Source organism: Engystomops pustulosus, chromosome 7, assembly GCF_040894005.1.
Source record: "Engystomops pustulosus chromosome 7, aEngPut4.maternal, whole genome shotgun sequence".
Taxonomy (NCBI): Eukaryota; Metazoa; Chordata; class Amphibia; order Anura; family Leptodactylidae; genus Engystomops; species Engystomops pustulosus.
Genome location: NC_092417.1, coordinates 120503400 through 120529795, shown reverse-complemented (window position 1 = coordinate 120529795; position 26396 = coordinate 120503400). Strand labels below are relative to the sequence as shown.

Genomic DNA, 26396 nt, shown 5'->3' with positions numbered 1-26396 from the left:
AGATGCCGTCTTGTAATGTCCTAAACAATAGAGAACTGTTTATGTGGCTTACTCACAAGTAAAAGTTTTTGTCTGCAGGCCTTTACAAAATGTAGGGGACATATACAAATAAAATATTACTTTACAGACTACAAACAGTCATATGGAACAATAGGAATGAGGGCCTTGCTCACAAGAGCTTACAGTGAGCATTAAAGGAAACCTACCACCACAAATATACCTATAAAGGTAGATCGGGTGGTAGGTGGATCAATGGGACGTGAGGATAGCCCTTTTAAGGGCTAATCCTCACGTCCCCGCACTGTTTTATAAACTTTTATTACCCTAATATGTTAATTTACTTATGCGGCTACTGGGGCGTGGAGTAGCCGCATCTGAGGTTACACGAGGCGGCTACTCCACGCCCCGGTAGCCACATTACCCCTCCTACTCACCATGTTCGGCGCGCAGCTGCTCGTAGCTGCGCGCCCTCGTCCGCCGATCCTGACGTCTGCGCATGCGCAGAACAGCAGGCCCGCGCCTGCGCGGTCACTGCTCTGAAGCCGGGGCTGCGCAGGCGCGGGCCTGCTGTTCTGCGCATGCGCAGACGTCAGGATCGGCGGACGAGGGCGCGCAGCTACGAGCAGCTGCGCGCCGAACATGGTGAGTAGGAGGGGTAAAGTGGCTACCGGGGCGTGGAGTAGCCGCCTCGTGTAATCTCAGATGCGGCTACTCCACGCCCCAGTAGCCGCATAAGTAAATTAACATATTAGGGTAATAAAAGTTTATAAAACAGTGCGGGGACGTGAGGATTAGCCCTTAAAAGGGCTATCCTCACGTCCCATTGATTCACCTACCACCCGATCTACCTTTATAGGTTGATTTGTGGTGGTAGGTGCCCTTTAAGGGGTGACACAAGAGTTTCCAGTCTATGAAGGGGTGACACAAGAGGTATAAGAGCTTGTATAATGGTCCAGTCATTCTTTATAAGGGAACAGTATTAAATAATTTAAAATAAAAATTCTGCTACTTTTTCAACCAAAGTGCAACAAAGGTCATGTGATACCAAAAAAGTGATGACTTGCCTCTCAAATGTGTAGGTTTTTAATATTGTGTAAAAGTTACCACATTCCTTAATCCGTAAAAGCATTTTGGGATCAGAATACATGCCTAAATTAATAAAATGTGTTAACTACACTCAGGACACACGTACACTGTTGTTCTGATCTTCTAGGTTTTACCATCACAATGCAATCGGATACATCAAAAGTATTTGTGTTATTTTTCAGTTTGGAGGAATAGATATGCAACCTCATTTGATGAAATAAGAACCTCAAAAGTTTAAAAAATATGAGTTTTCTTGGAATAAATATAGATAGATAGAGATCATGTGTGGAGTAGACACTCTTGCCTACAGTACTAAAGTCAATGAGCGTAACATCTACATCATGTTTGCCATCTGCATCTTTCAAAACAAACTAAAAGGATAATAGACTTTATATGAAATTTCCCACTCTGGACAGTATTTCTATGTTCAAGTCAAAGAAATTGTAGGCACTATTGGTTACAATTATTGTTGTAATTATAATCCATATAGCATGCTTCACTATATGCTACTGTTATGAATGTCTCCAAACTAGTGCACAAATAGAGGAAACTATATTATTTTAAACACACTCCTGAAATGACAAACTAAAGTGGCTTTTAGATTCAATTGTGTGTTATTCAGTTAATGTCATGCCAATAACACTTTTCCCATTTTAACAGAGCACACACCCCCTTCTTATACCACATCCAATGAAATTGAATTTTATCCATTCACTGCCTATTAGGAATGACCCCCTATTGAGGGGCATTATTTCAAGGCGATTCTTTAAAAATTCAATGAGGATATCTGTCTTTAGTGATGCAGCGTGGGTGTCAAACACAAGTGAGATATTAGGATTGATGTCATTTCACATAGAATGAGACAAATAGGCAATCAATAGGAAAATACTGGCATCTGTTTTGGATTAAGTCAACTAAAATGTATTGATGGGTATATTTTAAATGTTTAGGTATGATATTCAGTATCATAAGTATAATGTTTTTGTATAAAGTAGAATTCACTAATGGGTCTGGAATTCACTATTGGTGTCATAAATTTCTATGGAATCTGATAAGTGGTGAGGTCAGCGGTGATGTGGTTGCAGTCATAGTTTTAAATACTAAATATCCTCTACCTAAGGCCTAATAATAATAATAATCTTTATTTATATTGCATGCATATCAACATGCATTTTGGCTGTCCCCGTGTATTTCTATGGACTCACACACATGACCGTTTTCCCTATGGCCATGTGTGTGACCTTATTGCCTAGGCCCAAATAATAGAACAAGTCCTATACCTGACTATATTTGTGGATCAGGAAGTCCCTTCTACTCTCATCAGACCATATGAGTGGAGATCACACACAGATGACAAATATGCTTCTTCAATGGACATAATTATAGTGTACAGTACTGAGATATTTATTTTATCTCTAATAAGCTGGGTCTTGCCATTAAGATATGAACAACATAATGCACGTTTCCCTACAGAGGTTTGTTGAAGCAGTTTTTGAAGCCAAATTTAATAGTGGATTGATAAATAAAATTTCCCTTGGCCTTTCTGAATACTGTATGTAAACCCAGCCTAAAGGTCAGACTCTGTTCACAGGTAAGTTATTAGTATTGTCATGTTTAGCTTCACCCAATTGTGGAAAAGTAAATCACATGACCATGCTTGACTGCCTTAAGAAAAAGGAACCAATCAATCAATCAGTCAATCATTCAGTCTCTACTTGAACACTGATATAATGGAAGACTAAACTTTACTGATATTTATTGTCCAGATGGAGGTAGATAAAAAAAGGGCATTAATGGTGTTATATAAAAACTCAAGAAGTGGGGTAGTTCAGCCTTTCTCATTATTTTGGCTCCATCTCTCGTGCATTGTTGTGTAGTTAATTGCTGTACTGATCAAAGCAACAGGTCTATAGTCAGAAGTGTAAGCGGCAATGCAACGCAGGCTACAGGTTGATCACAAATCCTACTGTTAATAAGATTAAGGTTACTGTCATTGCAAATATTGTACAGAGGGGCATTTCCTGGCTTTATAAATTTCTAAATCTGACATTGTTAATGGTTAGCTTGAGTGTTTAGGTGTTTATAAAATAGTATAGGTTAAATATGATCTTGTAACACATTAAGAATCATAACGATAAGAGGCCTAGATTTAATTTTAGAAGTTTGTTTTACTTTTTTGAACTCTATAGTAATATATATGGGACCCATAATAGAGGTTTGCATTCCCTTCTGTCTTGTACACCTATAAATGCATTAGTTATTTGTCAAGGGAGCTATTCCAATGTTACACATGTGTTTGTGTAATCCACAAAGGGTAAGTAATGTAAGATAGTTTTACCATTTTTGACTAGAAATTAATTATGGAATTCTTAATGGGCTATAGTTATTGGCTTAAAGGAAAATCCAAACTATTTGTGCAAATCTAGATGCTATAGTTGAATGAATTTTATGTCTGGATACATCTTCTATTTGTTTGGTTTCTCATTACAATTGTGCCTTTTTTGACCACTGTTTTGGTGGTTAAGTTCTGCCCCCTTAGATAGATGAGACTTGCCACTCTACTGACAAGCCACACTGCCATGTTGGACCAAGTACAGAAGATTTCCATGTATTCAAACTGCTACTGCTGATCCCCATGCCATTGAAGAGCAAAGCCTACCTGAATAGAAGAATTACAGCAGCAGATTATTATCTGCCATTACAATCACTTTGATTTTGAATCTCTACCTTTTAAAAACTGACATTCAACAGGCAAATTGCAAAAATGAGTTATGCACAAAACTCATGATAGAGTATTTTTACATATTTTTCAGTAGTAAAACCTTAGTCTCGTTGAGGTTTTAAGCTTTAGAGAACTTAACTGTAGATTTCCAAAAACCTAAACCTCAAACACTTCAATAGTTGTGTAGCAACTGGAGATCACAAATCTGCTTTCTCTTTACTGAATTTTTATCAATTGCGTTGCTGATGACTAAAAGCTTTACCTGCAACCAGGAAGGACAGGTTCTGTATTAAATGTGCAGTCTGTAATAAAGCACACTAGAGAACTCTTACATGTTTGACCATGGTGCATATCTGGCTGCTCATCAGTAATGTAGTAGTAAAATGGTTTATCATCATTTCCTTTGCAAAGGATAAATTAGGTTTTCTGTGGAGGTAAAAGGTGAAATGTCAGTGTATTCCATTTTGATAGAGTACTATCTGATGGTTACACAGTACATATATCACATTAAGACCAAATGTGTGCATTTTTATACTGACTAGTAAGGAATATAATGAGAATACCTTCCTTGGGCTACTTTCTAAAATGCTGACCATAGCAGTTTTGTTAATTATTGGCTTGGAGAGCTGACTCATCGGGTTGCTGATGTTGTGGTTGTGAAGCATTCAATTCAACTTTTATAAATACTAGGAGGTAATGTCTCAAGAAAGGAATTAGGCTGGAGTCTGTGTTGCCATAATTTGGGTGAAATTTATCAAATTTCATATGATAAATTTGACCAATCTTTGACTCCAAGGCCCTTTTCAGACAAGTGATTAAGTTTTTTGTGTCCGTAATTGTGCGCCAAAACCAGGAGCAGAGTTAACAGTTAATTTATTCAGTTACCAATGCCCCACCAATCTACTGTTGATGAGGTCATTTATCCAATTATCCTCAAATAAGGTGTGGCCTTGGAGGACTTTATGGCATCACAACATCTGGGCTTACAAGGTCCAGAACTGTACGTTTACACAACATTTTAGTGGTACTGCAGAGAAGTGGCCTGTAGTGCAATATCCATTTATCAACTGATATATGATCTGGTAATTGTTACCTCATATTTATTATTATGCAAGCACAAATATAAAACTGCAGTGATGAGGAAACCTTGCCCATGAGGGCTCACAATCTATAACATCTTCACATCTTTCATAACTTTACAAGAAAAAGTTTTAAATACTAAAAAGTCACATTAAAAAGTGGACCAAAGCAGCGCAGCCATTATGTGGTTGACAGCTACCATATATTTACAAGTAATAATTTTACTATAAAAATATTTTTGGTCATACTAAGTGTTTCTTTCAAAATTTGAGTTTATATTTGGGCTGAAACCAGATATTGCTGTCCCCACTGTGCTGAGGTGTAGACAACAAAACATTATAATGAATTAAACAAATCTTGGGCCACATATATACTCCGGAGGAGTTCACAGAAAGTGCTTTGTCCGACTGGAATGCTCTCTACCACAATTTGAAAGTTAAATACTGCGCTCAGTCTGATTGGCGGGGTCGGCCCCCTCCCCCCCCCCCCCCCCCATTTCTGTAGCATGAAAGCCAGTGCAGCCGCGACACAATCCCATCACCTGCAACACAAGCCCCAGTTAAATACCCGTCACAGCGGCGCAAAACCCGAAAACGTTGGAAAATCTCACAAAAGTGCAATCCGCAACCCCCATTATTTTCTGGATCTGGTTTGTTTTATAGCTAATGAATATATATTTTCTTTTTCACAACTTGCAAAACTGTTTTAGTTCTGCTTTAATGCTTTTAATGCTGCTTATATTTTAGGGAAAACAAAGTATTAGGAATCACAAAGTAAGTAATATACTAGGTAGTTTTAAATGAATGAAACAAGAATGATATGAGAGAAATAGGAAAAAGTAGAAGGAAAATATATTCGCTAGTAGGTCTCCTACATAAAGATTACAGTAGTATTTGCAAACACCTGGTGGTTAGCAACCAATAAGTTACCAGCTTTATTTCTACAGCAAAAGTTTAAGAATAAAGTAAAAAATATTTTTGGTTGTCGTCATTGTGTATAGTTATTGGCTCCGTGTTTGTCAGCACCAGATGTCATAGACCAGACTGTATGTGAATAGCTTGTCAGTATGGAACATAAATGTTTAGGGAATAGCCTAGGGCTTGGACAATTCACAATAATTGATGTATTTAAGCCATAATTAAAGTGTACGAATAATGAATATGTCAAGACTAGCCAAGAGCCATATATAGAAGTACTGCGCTTTGTAATCAAAGGTCAAGTAAAAAAATTATATTTAAAACCTGCAATGTAACATTTAAAAATAGGTAAAGCCATAACTGTGGATTATAGAAATAATATTTTGGTGTCCCTAACAACATGTGTCTTTCCTGAATTCTTTTAAATTTAATAAACAAGAAATAATAAACCAAACTCAATGGGGGGGGGGGGGGGATTATCATTAGAATGGCTCCTTTAGACAGTTGTATTTTTGTCTTTCGAGTTCCGCAGTAGTTTTGGTTGTAAGCGACAATCGCATGAAAAGTTGCAAAAACCCCAACCCCAAAGTCGCAACTAACCAAGGGTGGGGACTGGCGTAAATTTGCACCAAATCTTGTCCATTTTTTGCTAGCTTAGTGACTTAATCCTAGAGCACCGCAGATAAAACTGCCTTATTGAAAAGATTTCACTGAGGAAAATAAATTGAAAAATGTTTTATTTAAAATAAACCTCCTCATAGAGGTCATTTTAAAGAACTATTTCGGCCTTTATTTGTGGATGTGTGGCAGCCATCGTTGCTTGTATAGCACTCTCCAAACTGCCAAAGTGCACTCTTGAGTATATCCTATCCCTGCCTATCTTGTGGCTTGGGTAGTCTTTTCTTTTGTCATCACAAAGTGAGCTGACCTCATATGACAGTCAACTAACAACGGACCACAGATCCAGCCCTAAAAAGAATACTCGTGTGATAATATAGCACATTCTTCTGCTTATGTGTCTATTCCCTTCTCCTTTTGGCAGTTTTCTGTATAAATGTTGCTTTCCCTTTTATAATTGTACACAGAACCCCATCCCTTTCGTCTCCATCTGGGTAATCCCTAGAATGAGACTCTCCCTGAAATTGACTGCTTCCCTCTTGTTCACACTCTGATCTGCCTCTACCATATAGTACAGTAATGAAGGGGAACAGAAGAACTAGTGGGTAGTGCTAGGAGAAGTTCTTGTGCAGATGTATGTATGCATTTAGCCCAATACATGAAAAAGTTATGTGGACAATATGACTTATTCACTGCCCTAAAGGGGAAGTGCATGATGCAGGGATTCTTTGGTGTTCCATGAATAATTCTACCTATACTGAATTCAGTGGCTCAGGCCCAAAAGAGGAGGTTGTATTGCAGGATACCATCTAATGACTTTTGTGCCACCCATAGAATATCAAATGACTGCTATTTCAGTGAGTATCTAGGGGGAGTAATAAGAATAGCCAAGCACTGAAATAAACATATGTCCAATCTTATCCTTTTATATGCTCACTCCATCTTTAATAAAGCACAACCTGAACTTTCGATTCGCATAGTAATAGGCACCGTAGAGTGTATATAATTGTGTACATAATATATGAGGCCTGCAAGCCTTGAACACTTTCAATATGACAAATAAAAAGAATGCAGTCACTGCTCTTCGGTGCCACTCTTATAAATCCATTACTGTTATATGCCACAAATATCATCTCTGTGTTCAGATGTTCACTTGCAGGAGTCTTAACAGAGTGCATCAATCTCTGTTGTGCGGAAATAAACCTGATTCCACTACCCTTAATAGAGCATTTCATTTAGATGAAGCCAATTCAAAGTATTACTTATGATCCATTTAGTTGACCTTGAATGCACTGAAATAAGTCTATGTTCCTTTGTTAAGAAACATGTTGGCTTGGCTCAGTACAAAACTGCTAATCTAAAATGAAATTTATATAAATCCCTATGTATCCTTACTGGTTAAAATAAAATATTGAATGTTTTTTCATCTTTGTTTTAAACTTTTTAACTAAACAGATTAAATTGCTTGAATAACAATTATCTAAAAGTGTTATACCAAACTATTGTATTCTGATCAGGGGGATTACAATTACCATATCTACTCAAGTATAAGCCTAGTTATTCAGCAAAAAAAATGTGCTGAAAACTCCAGCTCGGCTTATACTCGAGTGAAAAAATTTATAATTATATTTATAATTAAAATTTTTAGGTTTCCTTAACCTCACAATTTAGAGCTAGCTGTTGCAAAAGGGAATAGTAGCTAAAGGTTGTTTTTTTTGGGGGGTGGGGGGAGGGCACTAGTGAGTTTAGAGGACATTAACATTTCAGGGGTTATGGAATAGTATAGAATTATTAATTTAATCATAGAAAAGAATAGTGCATGTTATGCAGAGGAATCAGAGAGCTGATTTTAAGTTTAAAAGCTAAAGGGGATGCCTTATGAGGATGACATCTTTACATATTATTTTATTAGGATATGGACATCATATTAAATACCTTTTCTTTCCAAAGAAATTTTTCTGACCTATTAATAAAAAATGAGAATAATGCAGTCTGTGAGCTTAGACTTCTGTCATAATCCCAAACTACGGAACATCCAAGACAGTGGCTATCTTGCAAAGCAGCCCTCTGACATCACGTATGACTTTCCAGAGGCCTAATGACATATTGTGGGATAAAAGTCACACCAATATATCTAGTCCAAAAGAAATACATTCCAAACTGTACACAGTGGCCTCTTTCAGCAGGTAATGTGTTTAGGGTCAGTAAGTAAGAGTTCTTATGGAGAAGAATAAACAGCGCCTTGAAGGCGTTATAGCTATTGATCCACTAGTGGATTCTGGGAAATATGCAAATAAGATTTTCAGGCTTGGGCTTTCCATCCTGGAAAGCATATTTCCCAAAAATGTGTTTAGTAATTGTTTTAGGAACATGGTAAGAGTTCAAGGTGTTGCTTTGGCCTCCATGATTTTTAGCTCTCAATCCCGTTTTGCCATCTGTGAAATCTCCTTAAAAAGATATTTCTCTCCATACAGGCCCCACTGTACAGCTTTCATCATTTAAAGAAACTTATTATGCAGTAGTGCCAGATGTCCTAGGTTTCCTTCACATGTTTTGTTGACATCAGTGAGCACTATGTTTGGTGGATAAGTCTGTAGATATTGTGTGTAAGTAGGGAGACTACTGTAACTCCCTGCTAACCGATCTCATACACCATAAACTCTCTTTTCTCCAATCTATTCTTCATGCAGCAGCCAGGCTTGTCTTTCAGGCCAAATGCTATATGGATGCCTCTAGTTTGTGTCAGTCACTAGACTGGTTGTCCGTCTCCTTCCAAATACAGTTTAAAATAATAACTCTATCCACACCTCCCTACGTCTACTATCTCATCTTAGTATATCATCCAACTTGTGCTCTTCGATCAGCCAATGATCTTAGCTCTACCTTAATTCAAACCTCTCACTCGCCTCTCCAGGACTTCTTCTGAGCTAGACTAATAGCTAACCTCCAAAGTTTCAAACATCCCCTAAAAACCATCTCTTTAGGCAAGCCTATCACACTCGCTAACTGCAAGAATTTCTCTCTCTTTACTAACCCATCCTGTTTTAAACTCCTATTTGTTATCCAGCAAACACCAGATAAATACAGGCTTTTTCAGACTGCCTTTATGCGCATAATCCTCACTAGTCTACAAGCTATCCAGTAATCCTGCTACCTTGAAATTTCAATCTGAAAGAAATGATTATAGGGGTTGTCCACATTAAGCAAATAACTGATATTGTTTGTATAATGAAAAGTTATTCAATTCTCCAATATACTTTCAGATCTCTAATTGCTCAGGAAATCTTCACTGTTTACTTCCAGTGGATGGAAATCTGTCCATGGTTACAAAGGTGCACAACTTGTTATAACACACAACTCTGTACACCTGTGTGACATCACCTGACCATGGACCGATTTCTATCCACTGAAAGTAAACCTAGAAGCTTTCTATAGAAGGACAGCAAGTAGATATCTAGAAAAATTTAAGACATTTTTACTGAAAGTATATTGGAAAATTGTATAACTTTTCCTTACACAAACAGTATAAATTGTTTGCTAAAAGTAGACAACCCCTGAGAGGTAATCGGCTCAGTTCTAAAGATTGACTCAAGATCCTGACCTTCTATCTCCAGTGCCTACGTATGGAACCCTGAACTATATTTTATTGATGACCTATTCTATGAATAAGTCATCAATATTAATCTGGAAAACCATTTAAAAGCTTTACAGATAAGGACACAATATATTGCTTGAATCATAAACTTGAAAAATTGAAAATACGTCCTCTCATATCATGAATGGTCTGTATGCAGAACAAGATCTATATTTCTGGAAGAGAGATTTCTCCACCTTCTGTTTAGATCTAGCAGGTTACAGATGGGAAAATGTATTGCCAGATGCAATTTTATAACTTTATCTTTTCATTAGGAAGTTGTAAATTGTGATGACGCTTAATGGGCCTACAAGAGATTATTCCAATGATATTATAATATGCACAAAGCTTTTAGTGTCTCACTGGACCACTTAAACATATTACGATATTTGTTATAGATTCAGCAATTAACAGTACTTTAGAGAAGTCTAAATCATAACCATGTTATGTGTATACAGATTACATATAATATATATATGTATGTATAAATATATATACAGGCGGCACCCTACTTAAGAACACCCAACATACATCCGACCCCTAGTTACAAACGGTCCTCTGAATGTTCTTTTACCCTAGGCTACAATAAACAGTTATAATTATTAAAGGGGCATTCACATTTAATTAAATTAATTTGCCATATGTAAACATTTCTTCAATTGGATGTTATTAAAAAAAAGTTCCTGTGTGAAGATAATTTCTCATAAATGTAGTCATTCTGTCCCTTAGAAATGAGATAACTTCCTCGGATACGACCACCTCACATTTTGGCAGCGGTGGCCAGATATGCCCTATTGAGCCCTGCCTGACCACATGGATTCAGCGATCATTACCACAGGACGTCTGTGGGACCTGGAGTAACTCCCTGACATTTCATATGCAAAAACGTTTTGTTTCCTTGTGCAATCACGCCAGCAGAGGTGGCCGTATCCAGAGACACAGTCTTGTTTCTAAGGGACCATATAACTACATTCATGAGAAATTTTCTTCACACATGAACATGTTTTTTAATAACATCTAATTGAAGAAATGTTTATATATGGCAGATTAATGAAACTGAATATGAATGTCCAGATGAGAATACCTCTTTAAAGGTATCTGCAATTAAGTGTTTTTGTTAATCCTGGTTCTTATAACAATCCAACATTTTTAAAATCTAATTGTCACAGAGACCAAGAATATTTTTGCTGGGGCTACAATTGTTCCGACTTACATACAAATTCAACTTCAGAACAACCTACAGAACCCATCTTGTACGTAACCCGCGGACTGCTTGTACCTCGAACAAGGGTTCCAGGGTTTATATTTTTATAGATTTTGACTTTTGGGACATGATGATGCCTAACATATTCATGATTTTATTAGTTTATTTTTATTTGATATCTAGTAAAAGGGGACTGGATTGAGCTATTCAGATTTTTTTTTCTTTTTTTTTTTTTTTCTCCAAAAATAAGGGATGCCTTATTTTTTTTTGATGTACAAGAATTTTTTTATTTGGCACAAAATCAACATTTTATTAATATTCTGTAGTCATTACATCACAAACCTCAGCATAACCAGACAAACTCAGAATTCAGTTAAGAATTTCTTGTGACTCTACTTCCATGTACAACAATCTATGTTGCCGATCCCAGTATTTTAAGACAGTTGTAACATCACCTTCTGGAACCTCATAACTCCCCAAAACCTGAATTTCATGCTGAATTTCTTGTGACTCCATTTCTTGTATAATCATTGGCCGCAACCTCTCACGTTTAGCAATAACTCTTTCCTACAATGAGAACTTCTGGGCAGCCTACTCGTAGTGCATTTTCAACACAACAGTCAGTGATTTTATCCTGTGTTCCAACCTCTTTTAGTATCTAAATGATCTACCAAACCTAACATATGGTATGGGGGATGCTATAGTAATGACTGCTGCTAGGTCTTATTTTCAGGCCTTGTATTTCTAAGTGTGAAAAAAAAAACTGAACTAAGTCTTATTTTTAAGGGGGGGGTGTCTTATTTTCAGGAAAACAGGGTAATACTAAATATTTCTATATCCCGTATGGTACTTGAATCATAGAAAGTTTTATCACTTATACAATATACTGCAATAGTACAGTAGCAACATCACTGCAGGCACTTTATAGATCTTGCTATGACAATCATGGCACCTTTGGTTTGGCTCCTTGCTGTAATAGCAAATGGCAGGTGCCCTTCAATGATGTCACACGGTGCGCTGATCGTATGCATGATGGCAGCACTGCCACATAAGTGTTGGCGTTTGCTGGCAATTAAGAGGTTAACAACCAGGATCAATTCTGGCACTCGTTGGTGTTAGTTGCATAATGCAGCTGCCAACTGCTATGTATACCTTCCTTTACATACATGTGACATGCATATACATCACATATCGTTAATGGGTTAATCATTCTCTGCATAAAAAAACCCTCTTCACATCTGACCCATGGAGCATAAAATTTACTTCCAAAGCTTTAAATAAATTTGGAATTAAAAAACAAATTCTCATTGAACTCTTCCTCATCTTTTTTATGAAATTCTCCTCAGAGAATGTTTTATAAAAGTAAAGTAGACAACTTACAAGCCCTGCAGGATTTGTCAACTTATTACATTTCACATCATATGCATCAGATTCTTTCTGATGCCTCTACTACAAATAGTTTATTTTTAATATGACATGCAAAGTTCTATGTGGTCATAATAAAAAGTGACATCTTAATATAATAAGAAATGTGTCTACCAGTTAAATAACCAAGACGGTATAACAGAGCCTCTCCAGATGTATACTTAAAAAGGAACAAATAGTATACTATTTGTATCAACAAAGGAACAAACCTCATACTTCAGAAGAAAATGCAAAGTTTATATGTTTAACATATTTAATTTTTTATTATCCTTCAAAAAGAAAAAAAGAAGACAAAATACACTTGGCTTTAGATGGATTTAATGAACTGAAAAATACTGACATTTTCCCTATAAAAGTCACACTCTATTTAATTAGGTAGTTAAATACATGGAGCTATATTGAAACAAGCTTGGTAAAATGTCATAGCAGCATGAAACAAAACAATCTCTGTTTTACAGTATACCTGCTTATTTACATTACTGGACTGGTTTGTGTGTGTGTGGAATGATTGTATATTTTAAGGTCGGGAAAGGGATATTTTTTATTTTTGCTAAAGTCGGGGACATTTAAGTTTACCTAATGTTATATTCACTTTCCTTCATCGTTTGATATCGATGAAACAAGCTTTATTTTTAAAGGATTGAAGGGCTAATTACATCTTTAACTGGAGTTTAAATGTCACTTTCGAATAACTGCCTTGACTGAACCCAGATTTTCATTTTACTCTTCGAGATTAATCTTCTTATTTGTTACCCATGGCTTCTTTCCTTTTAAAATACGCTTTTAAAATTAATAAGACTGAGGGGCTCTCGTGGGTGTTTACAGAGCCCTTCAGTGCTACATATTTACAGACAGTTTACAATAATCGCCTTCCCTCCTGCTCTCTGCCCCCTCCTGTGTAATCTAGCAGCAACAGAGAGAAGGGAGACCTGATCTGCCAATTGTAACAACTAGTAAAAAGACATCACGGAGAGGCTCTGTGCCCCTCATGCTCATTAGCGTAACTTTAAAAGTTGATTTTAGAAGGAAGGAGGCCATGTTAGCCAAATATAAGAAGTCACAGTGCCTGGATCTATTAATAAGTGCCTCTGGATTTAATGAATTTGATGGTAGATTTTCTTTAAGTGATTTTTTTTTTGTATGCTCAGGGTCCTATGGAGAAGATTTGTTATGCCTGTTGCACCAGTTTTCTGATGGTTTAGGCATGTGCAAGAGTGGGTCTATATTTACTATAGTGTGACCTGGCCGAGATCACTTCTGAATATACTAAGAGGCTCTGGGCTGCAGGGTGCATGTTTTTCAATATGTTTTGGTTTGCATTAATAAATCGTTACAATATTCGTTTGAATGGAAATCTCAGATGTTTTCCACCACGTCTAAAAAAAAAAAAAAAACACTTTCTATTTCTTGTGCATTCATATTTGGCATTTTAGAGACCGCATAGATGGCAAAACAGTAAGAAAGAAATTGCCAACCCAGGTCTAATTGGTACAATACTGTTACAACAGAGCATAATATTTTTGGTCATTGTTTACTTTTATTTTCTTGCAAAATTGCCCTCTACATTTCAGTTGTCCATGATCTGGAAGGTTGATGCTAACTGCTAAGAGATCTTCATAGAGAGAACATGTTGAAACCAAGATTGTTGGTACTAAACAATTAAATTTAATATGAATTGTCATATTTCTTTGGAGCAATCTCTCTAAAAATGTTGTTCCTGTGTCTTTCTGCCTCCTTGCCCTTCCAGAAACTGATGCCTCTTTTTAATGCTGGCTGAAGAAAATAATCAGATGTTTCTGTGATTGTCAGTTTTAAAAGAAAGAGGAAAGCTTTATGTATTTGCATATATTTAGGCAAAGTTGGTGAAAAGTTAATGACAAATTTGAAGCTATTTAAATAGGATATAGAAATGCTAGGCTGAATCGCCAGAATGTTGTCCTGTCAGATAGTCCTTCAGATCCCAGCAAACTTGCAGCTTAGTGTTTGTAACATGGCAGGAATGCTTGTGTTCAGTCACACCTGGCTAAAACTAACTGATGCAAATAACTGAAGACCTAACAAATAACAAGTGCATGTTGTTACATTATATACATCCTATCTTCAGTTGCATCATCTGGTATAGCCTCGCAATAACTCATGCAAATAACTAACAGAGATGTGAACTGGCCATACGTGTCAAAACCCATGTGTATGGCCTTTTTATTGTAGTTATTTATACTACATAACCAGTCAAACAATCTTGTATATAAAGCTGAGTTTATATATATGTGTGGGTATGTATGAACACTAAAGGAATCTGCACCATTGCATGTAAAATAATTAAATTTTGCATAGCCGCTCTCTGTGATTCGAGGAATGCCATAGACTAGGTTTTGAGCCAAAATTTTCACTCCACGCTTTCCAAAATACACTTATTAACCACCATATACACCAGCCAATGTCTGCTGCTGCTGTGAATGGTTGCTATTTTGCCACAGGTCATTAATATTAACTCTGAGCTTTGATTGGTTAGTATAGGCAATTAGTATAAGACCGCTCATGTGTGAAGTAATATGGATAGGGATAGAGAGATTGGGGTAGATTTATCAGAAATGTCTGAGGTAAAACTGTTGCCCATAGAAACCAATCAGATATCATCTGTATTTTATAAAGAGCTGTGGTAAAATTTAACTTGAGATCTGTTTGCCATGGATAAATCTCGCCACAGACAAAGTGATAGAGACAGATACAAATACAGAGACGGTCACAGTTGTAGACAGACAGTCAGTCAGTCAGTCATAGAGAGACACAGAGACGGTCAGAGAGAGAGGGAGATAGATACATACAAAATATTTTTTGTTGACCCTTTCTATTTTGCTATAGCTAAGATCAGTTATTTACCATCTCGGGCAACAGCAGGAGCTACAGCTAGTATTGGATATAATTGTTGGATTCCTTTTTATTTAGATCCAAAAAAATCTTTCCTAGTTAAATATCTTCTGCACCATATGTTACACATTGTTACTTTGACTTCTGTGAAAAATATCTACAATTAAGCAGTTGAGAGAGATGAGACATCATTTATAATGAGACATTCTAGTTTGAAAATATAAGGAATTTAATATACGGCAATAAAGTATGCCTCCGCTCCATTCATACCCCTCCATACAATGGTCCTACAGTTGAGGTGGAGCTCATAACTGTGTTTGGGTTATTTGTCTGATGTGTATTTTAACTTCTGTGCTAAGATAGATTTATTTGATGTGAATTTTCCATTAAGAGTGGATTACAATATTTTGAGACTTCACAAAAATATATGAAATGTGCTATGAAAACAGGGAAATTGCATAGGATTCTTTTTAGCATAGATGCTTGTTGTTGCACTGATTATCGTAAGATGATCTAAAGTACTTCTCTCCAACAATTAATATTTTTCACTGAACAAATTAAAGATGCTAAAAAATAACCTTTGATAATATTGTTTGAAAAAACCAAAACTACCTTATTAAGAGAACAAATTACTCTTTAAATTAGAACCATATACTCAACTTGTATATTGGCCTCTAACCAGTAACTGTAGATGTAATGTCCAGTATTAACAGATGTAGGTTGGCTAATACCAGTACCCCCACAAAAAGGCCAATAAAAAGATGGAGACTAGCATAAATGCAGATCCCTATTGGTGTAAAATTGCATACATATTGGAAAAGATTTGCCTAAACGTTTGGATGCACTTCTTTTATTTTTGTTGTAACAACAGCTAGTCTTGAACGATGAAACTGTAATTAAAAAAGGACTATCTGATCTAACTGCTATTACAGTTTGGTCTATACGTGTGCAGACATGTGTATGTATATAGACATTAGATTGTTAATAGATCCCATAGAGTGTATTGGGGTCTAAGGTCCAGTTCACTTCTGCGTTGGTAGAAAAATGCAGATAAACATTCACGTCAGATGAATGCATTCAGTATACGTATCTACATATATACAAATATCTTCTATTGAATCCAGAGGTTTTCATTTAAAAATATTTTAAAGATTTAATCATTACAATATGAAGGATAATATTATTGTTCATCCCACATCATTTCTGAGTGTCAGATATTTTGTAACTATTTAAAATATCTCTTCTCTCAAGACCATTTTGTATCATATGCTCTAATCCGTATTATATTTACGAAGGATCAAATTTATATAGGAATCAGTTTATCTGGCAGAAACTGATTAAAATGCTATAAAGAGAGCAGGCAGCCTGCTATAATGTAGTGCATGTCCTACTGTCCTCTATATATATTACAGAGATACTGTACTTTGATCATGACATTCATAAAGTGAATCTGTCAACAGGACCAAATATGTGACCACAAAATATAAATGTCCTGTCTATATTTGGTAGGCTTTTGTTATCGATGCTTTTGTTGTCAAGGGAAAGAATTCCATGGACTGCTCAGTGGGTCATGGTTATATTGTATTTTAATGCTGACAAAATATCCACTAGCTTGGTATCCAATAGGTGATCATCCAGAACTAAGACACCCCCCCCCCCCCATCAATAATATATTCTGGTTCCAGAATCATAAGGCTTCTTACAATATTTAGGGAGCATTGAGGAACTAAAGTGCATTAAAGTGTATAGGACCATGCACTGCTACCCTACACTGGAAAGAGCCTTATGGTTTAACCTCTGTACAGTGTAACAATTTCAGCATCCTTTACATGGTGGGAGGTTACAAATCTAGACTAATCAGAGACTGTTGATTTATTTTGCAGTTATGTAACTGATATCAAGATCCAATATTGGGGTCACAATCCCATCCTGTAAAGACTTTATTGCTTAAAGTACAAGAACAGCAAGAGTTGTTGTGTGGGTGCAGACATAGAATACTCTTTAATCTATTGTAATGAATTAACTCAATAGGTAGGATATAAGAGGCCAAACTAGCCCATGAAATATTTCTCACTCGCCACCCACCATGGCACCATACTTAATGTAAAAAGTGCTGTCACTTTGCGCATATATTATTAAGTGCATGTATATGACCATGCTTTTATAACTGCTGCAATCAGGGAAGCCATCATCCATTGCTGTTATTTTTATTTATATCAAATAAATAGTAGTTAAAAAAAGTGAGTTTCCTGTTGAAATAGTTTTGTTTTTTTAATGCTCCAGCTTACCAGCCTTTTTTGAATGTATACACCTTCACAAAAGATATGGCCCTTGGAAGTTTCTATGTAAAAAGCCTTTGATAAGGCCAGCAGCACAAGGAAATGGACCATATGTTAGCCTGATTCCACGGATGCATCAATTTGTGTGCAGCCAGCCTAAAGTTTTATTTTCGCACAGGCTCACAGAAGCACACCCACTAGAGAAAAAAGTTACTACCCCCTTGGTTAGTATGAGTTAACTCGCATAAAATCTCCTGGGCAAACACTGTTGAATGGTTGAATGTATCATCGGGAATTAGTTGAGCAATTTGTATATGTGTGATTTGTAGATGTTAAACTGAACACTCCTCATCTTCTAAAGCGCAAAGGCAAAAACGCAGAAGCAATGCTTTATTATGTAAGGCACTTTGGCATAAAAAAGTAGAATCTGTGTTTACTCCACAGAACTTAGAACCATAGAATTCTGTTACATTGAAATATTTCAGAGTAAATGCCACACAAACCGCATCCATTCTTGACTCATGACTAGTCATGAGCGGAACCTAAAAGCAAAGTTCCAGTCTGCAGTGAACTTTGCACAGGGCACCGCCTTTTTGGAAAGATGATGTCATCAAGAGCGACCACCCTTCCCAAAATGACAGAAAACAGCGCTGTCAGAGTTATTTAAATGCCACTGGCAACTTTGCCACTGCCATTTAAAAAGGTACGGCTGTGTCGTTCAGCCGAATCCAGCCCAGAGCCCAAATTTCTAATCCAGTTTGGGATCAGGTCTGGGAGTCCGGAAAGGTCAAATTTAAGTATGAGTCCCACATCAACGTTGCTCATGATATATAATATATATATATATATATATATAATGTGTGTGTGTGTTAGTGCAATAGCTCCCTTTGCATGTAAACTAGGTTTGCAGATATGAAATAAACATTCATATTAAAAGACAGCAATATAACTCAAAGTATAATATCTGATGTGTGGATGTCTGATCTGCAAATCGGCACTCTTTACTGGAATCATTTGTAATAATAATAGTAAATTACTTACCAATACCTTTTTATTAGAATATAGTTCACTTAGAGTATGGTAAGCTTTATGAAAAGCATTCATGCTGTAAAAGAGCCATAACATAAATCTGTATATAACAATAACAGTTTTGTGTCCTCCACTGAGCATAATTTATTGCCACATATCCCGTTGTCTTAAATTTCTCCCATCTGCTTAACCTGGTCATTATTCCTTTGCCCTATTACATAACACTTAATGAATATCACTATTCTTAATGCTTCAAGCTAATTTCAGTGCTCTCTATGGTTAATGAGATTAAATTATGGATACCATTTCAAGAGATTTATTTTGTATCTAATCAGGAACTTTTATCAACTTGAAAATCCATGCTCTGGCAATATGACCAAATTAATTTAGTCATGTCAAATGATTTGAACCTTTCTAATAATTGTAAAATAGAAAATGACTACCTTGATAAATCAAAGTTATAATGACATATTAAATTCTAAAAAGACAGATTTTTTTCTTATTGTGTTTCCTTGCAGAGGCTTTTACAGTTATACAATCTGTATGTGAAAGGGAAGGTTTAAAATAATTTACAAAAATGTGTGGTGTTGTATGAAAACTATAGTATCACATTAGAACCCACTTACTAACTATATTTTTAAGTAGCTTTGTAGTATTATGAGGAGTCAAAGGTGACAAAGTAGCTTCCTTGATTTCACCATTCTAATTAAACATTTGTATAATTTGCTGAGAACCATCAGTGCTGTATTTTTATGGGTCATGAGACCATCCTCACATATGCTGTGAACAAAATGGACAAGTACAATTGGCCTAATCTATTACTTATCTTCTAGATATATGGCACTAGAGATGACAGAATCACTCAAGAATACATTTCCTTATCTGAATGTAGCACCAGACTTGTTATGTTGTATGCTTTATGTCTATATTAATTCAACACAGTGGGGCACATTTATCAGGCTGTCTGAAAGTCAGAATATTACTAGTTGCCAATGGCAACCAATAAGAGCTCAACTTTCATTTTACCAGTGTGCATGATTATTTTAAAGGGGAGCTGTGATTGGTTGACATGGGCAACTAGAAATATTCTGACTTTCAGACAGCTTGATAAATTTGCCCTAATGAGTAAAATGGTTGAATTGAGGTTGAAATCAACTAAATGACTAATTAGAGTTTTAAGGTGACTGACAGTGGCCTTATTACAACAATCAAGGAGATATTTGTACTTTCTTGGTACTGAATAGTATGATTTGGCTTGACTTGGCAGGACTATTGTGCATCCCAGTTGTTAATGTTTACATTGGACCTGTTGAAATATCTATCAAGGTATCTATCTGGAATAGCAGTTGATGTGGAGATGGAGCCCCAGAAATGTGTTTATGTCCATAAGGTTTGGTTACTGAGCACCTGTATTTTGTCATGGGTATATCTGCAAGTGACATATTTTTTTTCCCTTACAGTATGCTATGAGGTCACAGGTATGTTTCAAACTTTCCTTTGCAGTTGCGTTCATTATGCCTGCACTGTATCACCATTGCATAGATTTAACCTTTTCAATGACATCACTGAGTGCATTATTCCTATAATGTTATATCACATTATGTATGTAAAATTAGAAGACCAAAATAATGTAAAGTTAATGCATTGTGCTTGCTGATAAAGATGGTGATAGAGCAGTCTATGCCAAGTATTAATATGGAACATTATGGTAAATTGTTACACCCGCTAATTGAAACGATTTTAATTTGCATTGTGCACAAACATTACATCACCTGGCATGTTTAACCTGTTTTAGCCTATGATTTGACTATCTATGTAACAACTACTGCACCTATAAATACATTAATCTGCTTGTTACTGCTGTAGTTCAAAACATAGATTTGATTTAGCAAGTTTATGCCCAAAATACCACCTGTTAAGGTAAGTAAAATGCCAAAGAGTTAAAGGAATTTAAAAAATGCTAAATTAAATCCATGAGAAAATAGATGGTTGTTTCTGATGGAATAATATTTAAAAGCAGCATCATGTGGGAATTTCCGTCCTTCAACAGTAATCCATGAGTAAGATGTGCTGAATGTCTTTGAGTGTCAGTAAAACATTGAGGTTTAAGGAAGCAGTTTTGTGTTTACTAAAAACAAATATTGTTTATTGGGTATAACCTGCTGTTTGTCTGGTTAAATGAAAAGTGCCTCATAAAAGTGGTGTAATCTTTGTAGGATGTATAACTGAGGTGTTAGCTTATTGGAAAGTCAGAATTCATAGTATTGTATGTGAGCAATAATGTTGTTATCATGATGGAATATAGTGTGTAGGTGGCTGCTACACATATGTCATTGTCCCAGAAGCTAAAATAAAGTGGAAGTGGGGATTTCGCACCACCTTGTCTGGTTTCTTGTACTTCTTTTCAATACCTTTTGTTGCAGTTGAGACAAAAAAGTCTCAAAGTAGTACAAGAAACCAGACAAGGTGGTAAAACACTGCCCTAGGCCTAATAGAGCTGAACATTAGCCTCACTCGCTTAGAACAGGTGTCTTTTCCATATTGTGCCTGGTGTAGTTTCTAAAGCAAGAGCATTCTACTTGTGACAGTCTATGGGAAGATTATAATAAGAGTGCCCAGCAAGACAATTGGGTCTGTACAGATTGCTTTTACAATTAATGTTCTCTAAACAGTTGTAAAACCCTGCTGTCTCATTGAATAAACTGTTGTATTAATTTGCTAGGCTAACTGGTTCTGTATGTTAATTTGCAACACAGCAGGGGCATTTTGATGAAACTCGGCAATGCTGCTTTTGTGTCATGCACAAAGTTATAAGTAACTTTTTACTTTATTTACATAATCATCTTTTTATTTCCTTACCCATGTACACGATAAAGGATCTCTTTTCTATTGATAAAAAATGTGTTTCATGATACAGAGTTGATTAACTGCAAACAATGGGTCACATTATTTACTTTGGTTGGAGAAAAGAGTAATTAGAATGACCTCTGTGAACAGCCTGCTATCAGCTTTTGTTCAGGTTTAACCATATCCTTTGTGTTTACCTGCCATATCATATTTCATAAAAGAAACAGTATTGTGCCACTTCCTGGGTTGTATTAAGCTTTCTGCCTCTCTATCTCTCTGATCTATCTTCGGGAGCACAAGCATCTTTTTACAAATCGTTTTTCTCTTTTATCTTCTCAAATTACCTTTGTCTGAAAAACTTTGCTTACAAGCTGTCTGCCTTTGCATTCACTCATTCATCATTGTAAAACGTGCTGGCATTGCAGTCTTCTGTTGATGTGTTGGTCTTGAAAACCTGAGGGTCAGTTTGATGAAATCCTAGCGCAGTGTGCTGTCTTTTGCAAAACAGCCTCTTGTAAACAGTTTGTCGGAGTTGCTGGCTCATGAATAGGAAACACAATTTACATAGCGCCCAAGGAGAGGGACATGTACAGCTGTTGTACACTACTCTATTAATTGTCTATGTCAGCTCATCTGTCAGCAATGTTGTTGAGGCTTGGAGTGAAGCTTTGGTGAATAGATTTTAGTAAATGTAATTACCAACTAAAATTTTGTCAATGTATCTTGTATTTCACCATTCTAGATGAATGAATGGTTTTACTAGGCCATTTACCTGGAAACAGTCTATTACCCACAGGCCATGTTATTCCTAGAAATTGGAAAGAGAAAAGCAACTCATTGAAAGGACAGTGAACCACAACTTGTGTTGACACGGCAGCTAATAAAAATGAAAATAGATCTATCGGTAAAATGACACACGTGAGCACTGGTGCTTTATAAAAGTTACTTTCAGAGGACAAATTGATTGATAAAGACTTTGCACAGACAGTTCTATTATATTCCAGTTACAGGCAGTCCCCGGGTTACATACAAGATAGGGTCTGGAGGTTTGTTCTTAAGTTGAATTTGTATGTAAGTCGAAACTGTATATTTTATAATGGAAGTTCTAGAGAATTTTTTTTCTTTTGCCCCAGTGACAATTGGAGTTTCAAAATTTTTGGTGTAATTGGACCAAGAATTATCAATAAAGCTTCATTACAGACATCTTACAGCTGATCATTGCAGTCTGGGACTATAGTAAAGCATCCAGAGAGCTTCACCAGAGGTCACAGTGGGCAGAGGGGTCCGTCTGTAACTATGGGTTGTCTGTAAGTCGGGTGTCCTTAAGTAGGGGACCGCCTGTATAGTGGCCAATTGTTAATTTGCCATTAATGGCAAAGTTTTAAATCTTGTGTTGATATCTTAAACCAGAGGTAAAATATTGTGAAATGCAGAGGTAAAATAAGAGATAACCATGTAAAACATACTTTACTTTTGTTAGAATTATTATCTAGACTGCATAGTGGTTTTATCTTTTCTGCGGTATTTGTATAGGATATGAGGACAGATTTAGGAAATTCCTTGCCACTAGAGTTGTATTTTTATTCCCTGGGCAACTTACTGGGATGGACTTTAACAAGCAAATCTAGATCCCACATTTCAATAGAGGGATATGCTATCATAAATCTTTTTTCCTGGGCCTGCTAGAAGAAGCTTCAGATTGGTGTTTAGCAGGAGTCCAGACAAAAGCTTATAGCAGCAGTTTGATTCATAAAACATCTTTCATGGTTATTCTTTTAAAGAAATCTACCGTCAAAATCCAGCATGATGAACAAGGGACATTTGCTCATAGACCTAACACCTCTGTGATGTGACTTTACAGACTGTTACTGTCCTCCCCACTGCTCAATCAAGTCTTGAGGGAGGCCATGCATAAAAAATATAAGATTACCACAGTGCCTGGATCTACGAGTATGTGCCCCTGATTTATCATGCCTGAACCATGGTTACTCTAAAATCTGAGTGGGGAACTCTAGTTATAACAAGTTTTGCCCTTTTAATTGCAGATAGGATAACTACTACTGGTAGGAGTCAAAATACTGGGAATTGAAACAAAGAGGCTATTTCTTGCCGTCCCGTAGAGTTGAATGGATCAAGAACATACATACCAAACTGGTGCTCCATTCAAACTCTGCCTATTCTGCATTGTTAGATGGCTAGATGTGTTTATTTTTAGCATGGGAAATAAAATCTTCAGTAGCTCAATAGTGTTCTTATCCATCCGGCACAAAGATCTGCTAAGTGGTTTTCCAGTATGAAGTGCTTATAGCTCAGCCTCCAGGACCTGTATGGGTACATTATAAGGTTATTTGAATTCTAGGGTTATTTGTGGTCACAGCAGGCTGCTGTTTGGAGTTTAGCTTTCGTTGTGTTGTAATTCATAACTAATGTTTACTTAGGTTATTGTAAGCCTTACAAGTTACCAAGCACATCATTTAGACTAGTGAATAAATACATTGTTAGTAGAATGCTACCATTGGCAATGCTATGAAAATATATTCTGCTAGGCAAATATGCTTTGTTTTTAATAAGGCATGTTCAAACTATGGATTGTATTAGGAAGGATTACTGTTTATCTATACTGTATAGAAGCATTGCAATAGCATGGGCCTTGAGCTTCTGGATTCACATGACTTTGCTGTAGGTTTCTGTTCAAATAAATAACAGCTATATTGTTGATCAGTGTTTATAAGGTGCTATCTATCTTCTACTATGCAAGCAATAAAGATTTGCTAAATTTAAAGTATCGTATATACCCGAGTTTAAGCCGACCCGAGTATAAGCAGAGACCCCTAATTTTACCACCAAAAACCGGGAAAACCCATTGACCAGAGTATAAGCCGAGGGTGGGAAATGTATTGGTCACAGCCTCCCAGTTGTATACAGCCAGCCAGCTCCCAGTAGTATACAGCCAGCCCAGCCTGCCCCTTGTAGCATACAGCCAGCCAGCTTTAAAAAAAACAAAAAACTTATAATTATAAAATAACAATTTTGGAGAGTATATAGGATATACTATATTTCTCCTTAATATGTATGTGTAAATTAACATCTGAATATGATCTCTCACCCAGAAAAAAAAGCTTATCTCTGCATATTCTCAGAACTCATTGGTTGTGTTTCCACCTAGACTATATCCAATCGGTTACACCTATTTTCTCAATATTTAATATTCTCTTTAATCCTCAATGGATCAATACAACTTGTCAGTCTGTTTCTCAAATATACTCTGCTTCGATATTGTCAGTATAGTTTATGTTCCATTTCAAATATAAGTTACCTGCAACAAGCCGGTTGCTATGGAACCGAAGCTAGCAGATTAAATCTGTCTGCGTCTACTTACCTATAGATTTTTGAGTTGTTAAAATTAAAATCAAATAAATCAAAAGTTATTGAAGTAACTTAAAGTGGTTGTCCCAAGTTTCTAAGTTATCCACTATCTTCTGACTGCTGGGTCTCTCATCAATCGGCTAGTTATCTAATCTAAATGAAAGGGACAAGCTGAAGTACTTTTATGATTTTATTTCTTTTAACATTTTAAGAGAAGAACATATTTAGCTAGATGAACTCTCTCTGTAAGACAGACATTTCCCCTTTTTATATACCTTTAACATTAAACTGCTTTATTATTTTAAACATAATTTTTTTTATTTAAAGTATTTTGCATTACTCATTTGTAGGTCCATGGATATTTTATTTCTACATTATCCAACAACATGTAGGTTAATTAATATTTCTAAGTATATGTAATTAGAAGTTAAGTAAGTTCTAGAGATGGTTTCTATGGTTTCATCAACTTAGGTGAAAACTTGAACAGCTGTCGTTGAAAGTAACTATACAGGGCTATTCTATTGCTCTATATTCTGAACTAACATGTGACTCATCACATCCTCTACCATAGGCTCAATTAATTGTTGCTGCTGTTTGGTTAAACAATAGAAACCTGTTATTACATGGAATCTAAACTAGATTCATTTACAGAAATAATCCTTTTTTCTTAAAATCTGCAAAGTGTTTTGTGACGAGCCATCCATCAATCACACCAAAATTATTGTCGGGAGCAAATTTGTACTTGCACTTTCTGATGTTGTACACTATTGGCCAAAACTTCCCACTTTAAATCTGCAGTGTTTTAATTCAAATAAATATATTTAAAAAAATTATATAAATACTGACAGTCCCTGAGTTCAGAACACCAGACTTAAAGATGACTCCTAATTACAGATGGACCTCTCTGCCCACGGTGACAGCTCGGTAGAGCTCCCTGGAAGATGTTAATTTACTGATCTTTATCCCTAGGCTGCAATGGTCAACTGTATCAAAAGTGTCTTGTTACCAAATTCCTAAAATTTGGAAAATCCAACTGTCACAGGGACAAAAATGTGTCAAATGTGTCTGGTATTACACTTACAAAATATACTGCTCCAAATTGCTTACAAATTCAACTTAAGAATTTTTTTTTTTTTTTGTAACTTGGAGGTTGATGGAATTTCTGTCCTCTCCATGAAATTGGTAATCAAATTTCGATCAGTGGGGTGTAATTGTAAAAACTTCATTTATCTACTGATTTTAAGGGCCCTAAATGACCACTATTTTTATTGTCTATCAGTATCTGAAAGAGAATATTGTTTCACTTTAGGTGTGGAGGTCA

The 26396-nt window shown here is 36.1% G+C and overlaps 1 protein-coding gene across 2 annotated transcripts in view; it reads left to right on the top strand.

The window, feature by feature from the left end:
* Positions 1-26396, top strand: part of TOX3 (TOX high mobility group box family member 3) — an 89591-nt gene that overhangs the window by 1670 nt on the left and 61525 nt on the right. Inside the window, exon 2 of one of the 2 annotated variants that reach the window (XM_072117697.1) lies at positions 20323-20340. The exons of the other annotated variant lie outside the window; for it this stretch is intronic. Within the exon in view, the coding sequence (XP_071973798.1) occupies positions 20323-20340 (18 nt within the window). The remainder of the gene's footprint in view (positions 1-20322; positions 20341-26396) is intronic. 2 annotated transcript variants of the gene reach the window in all.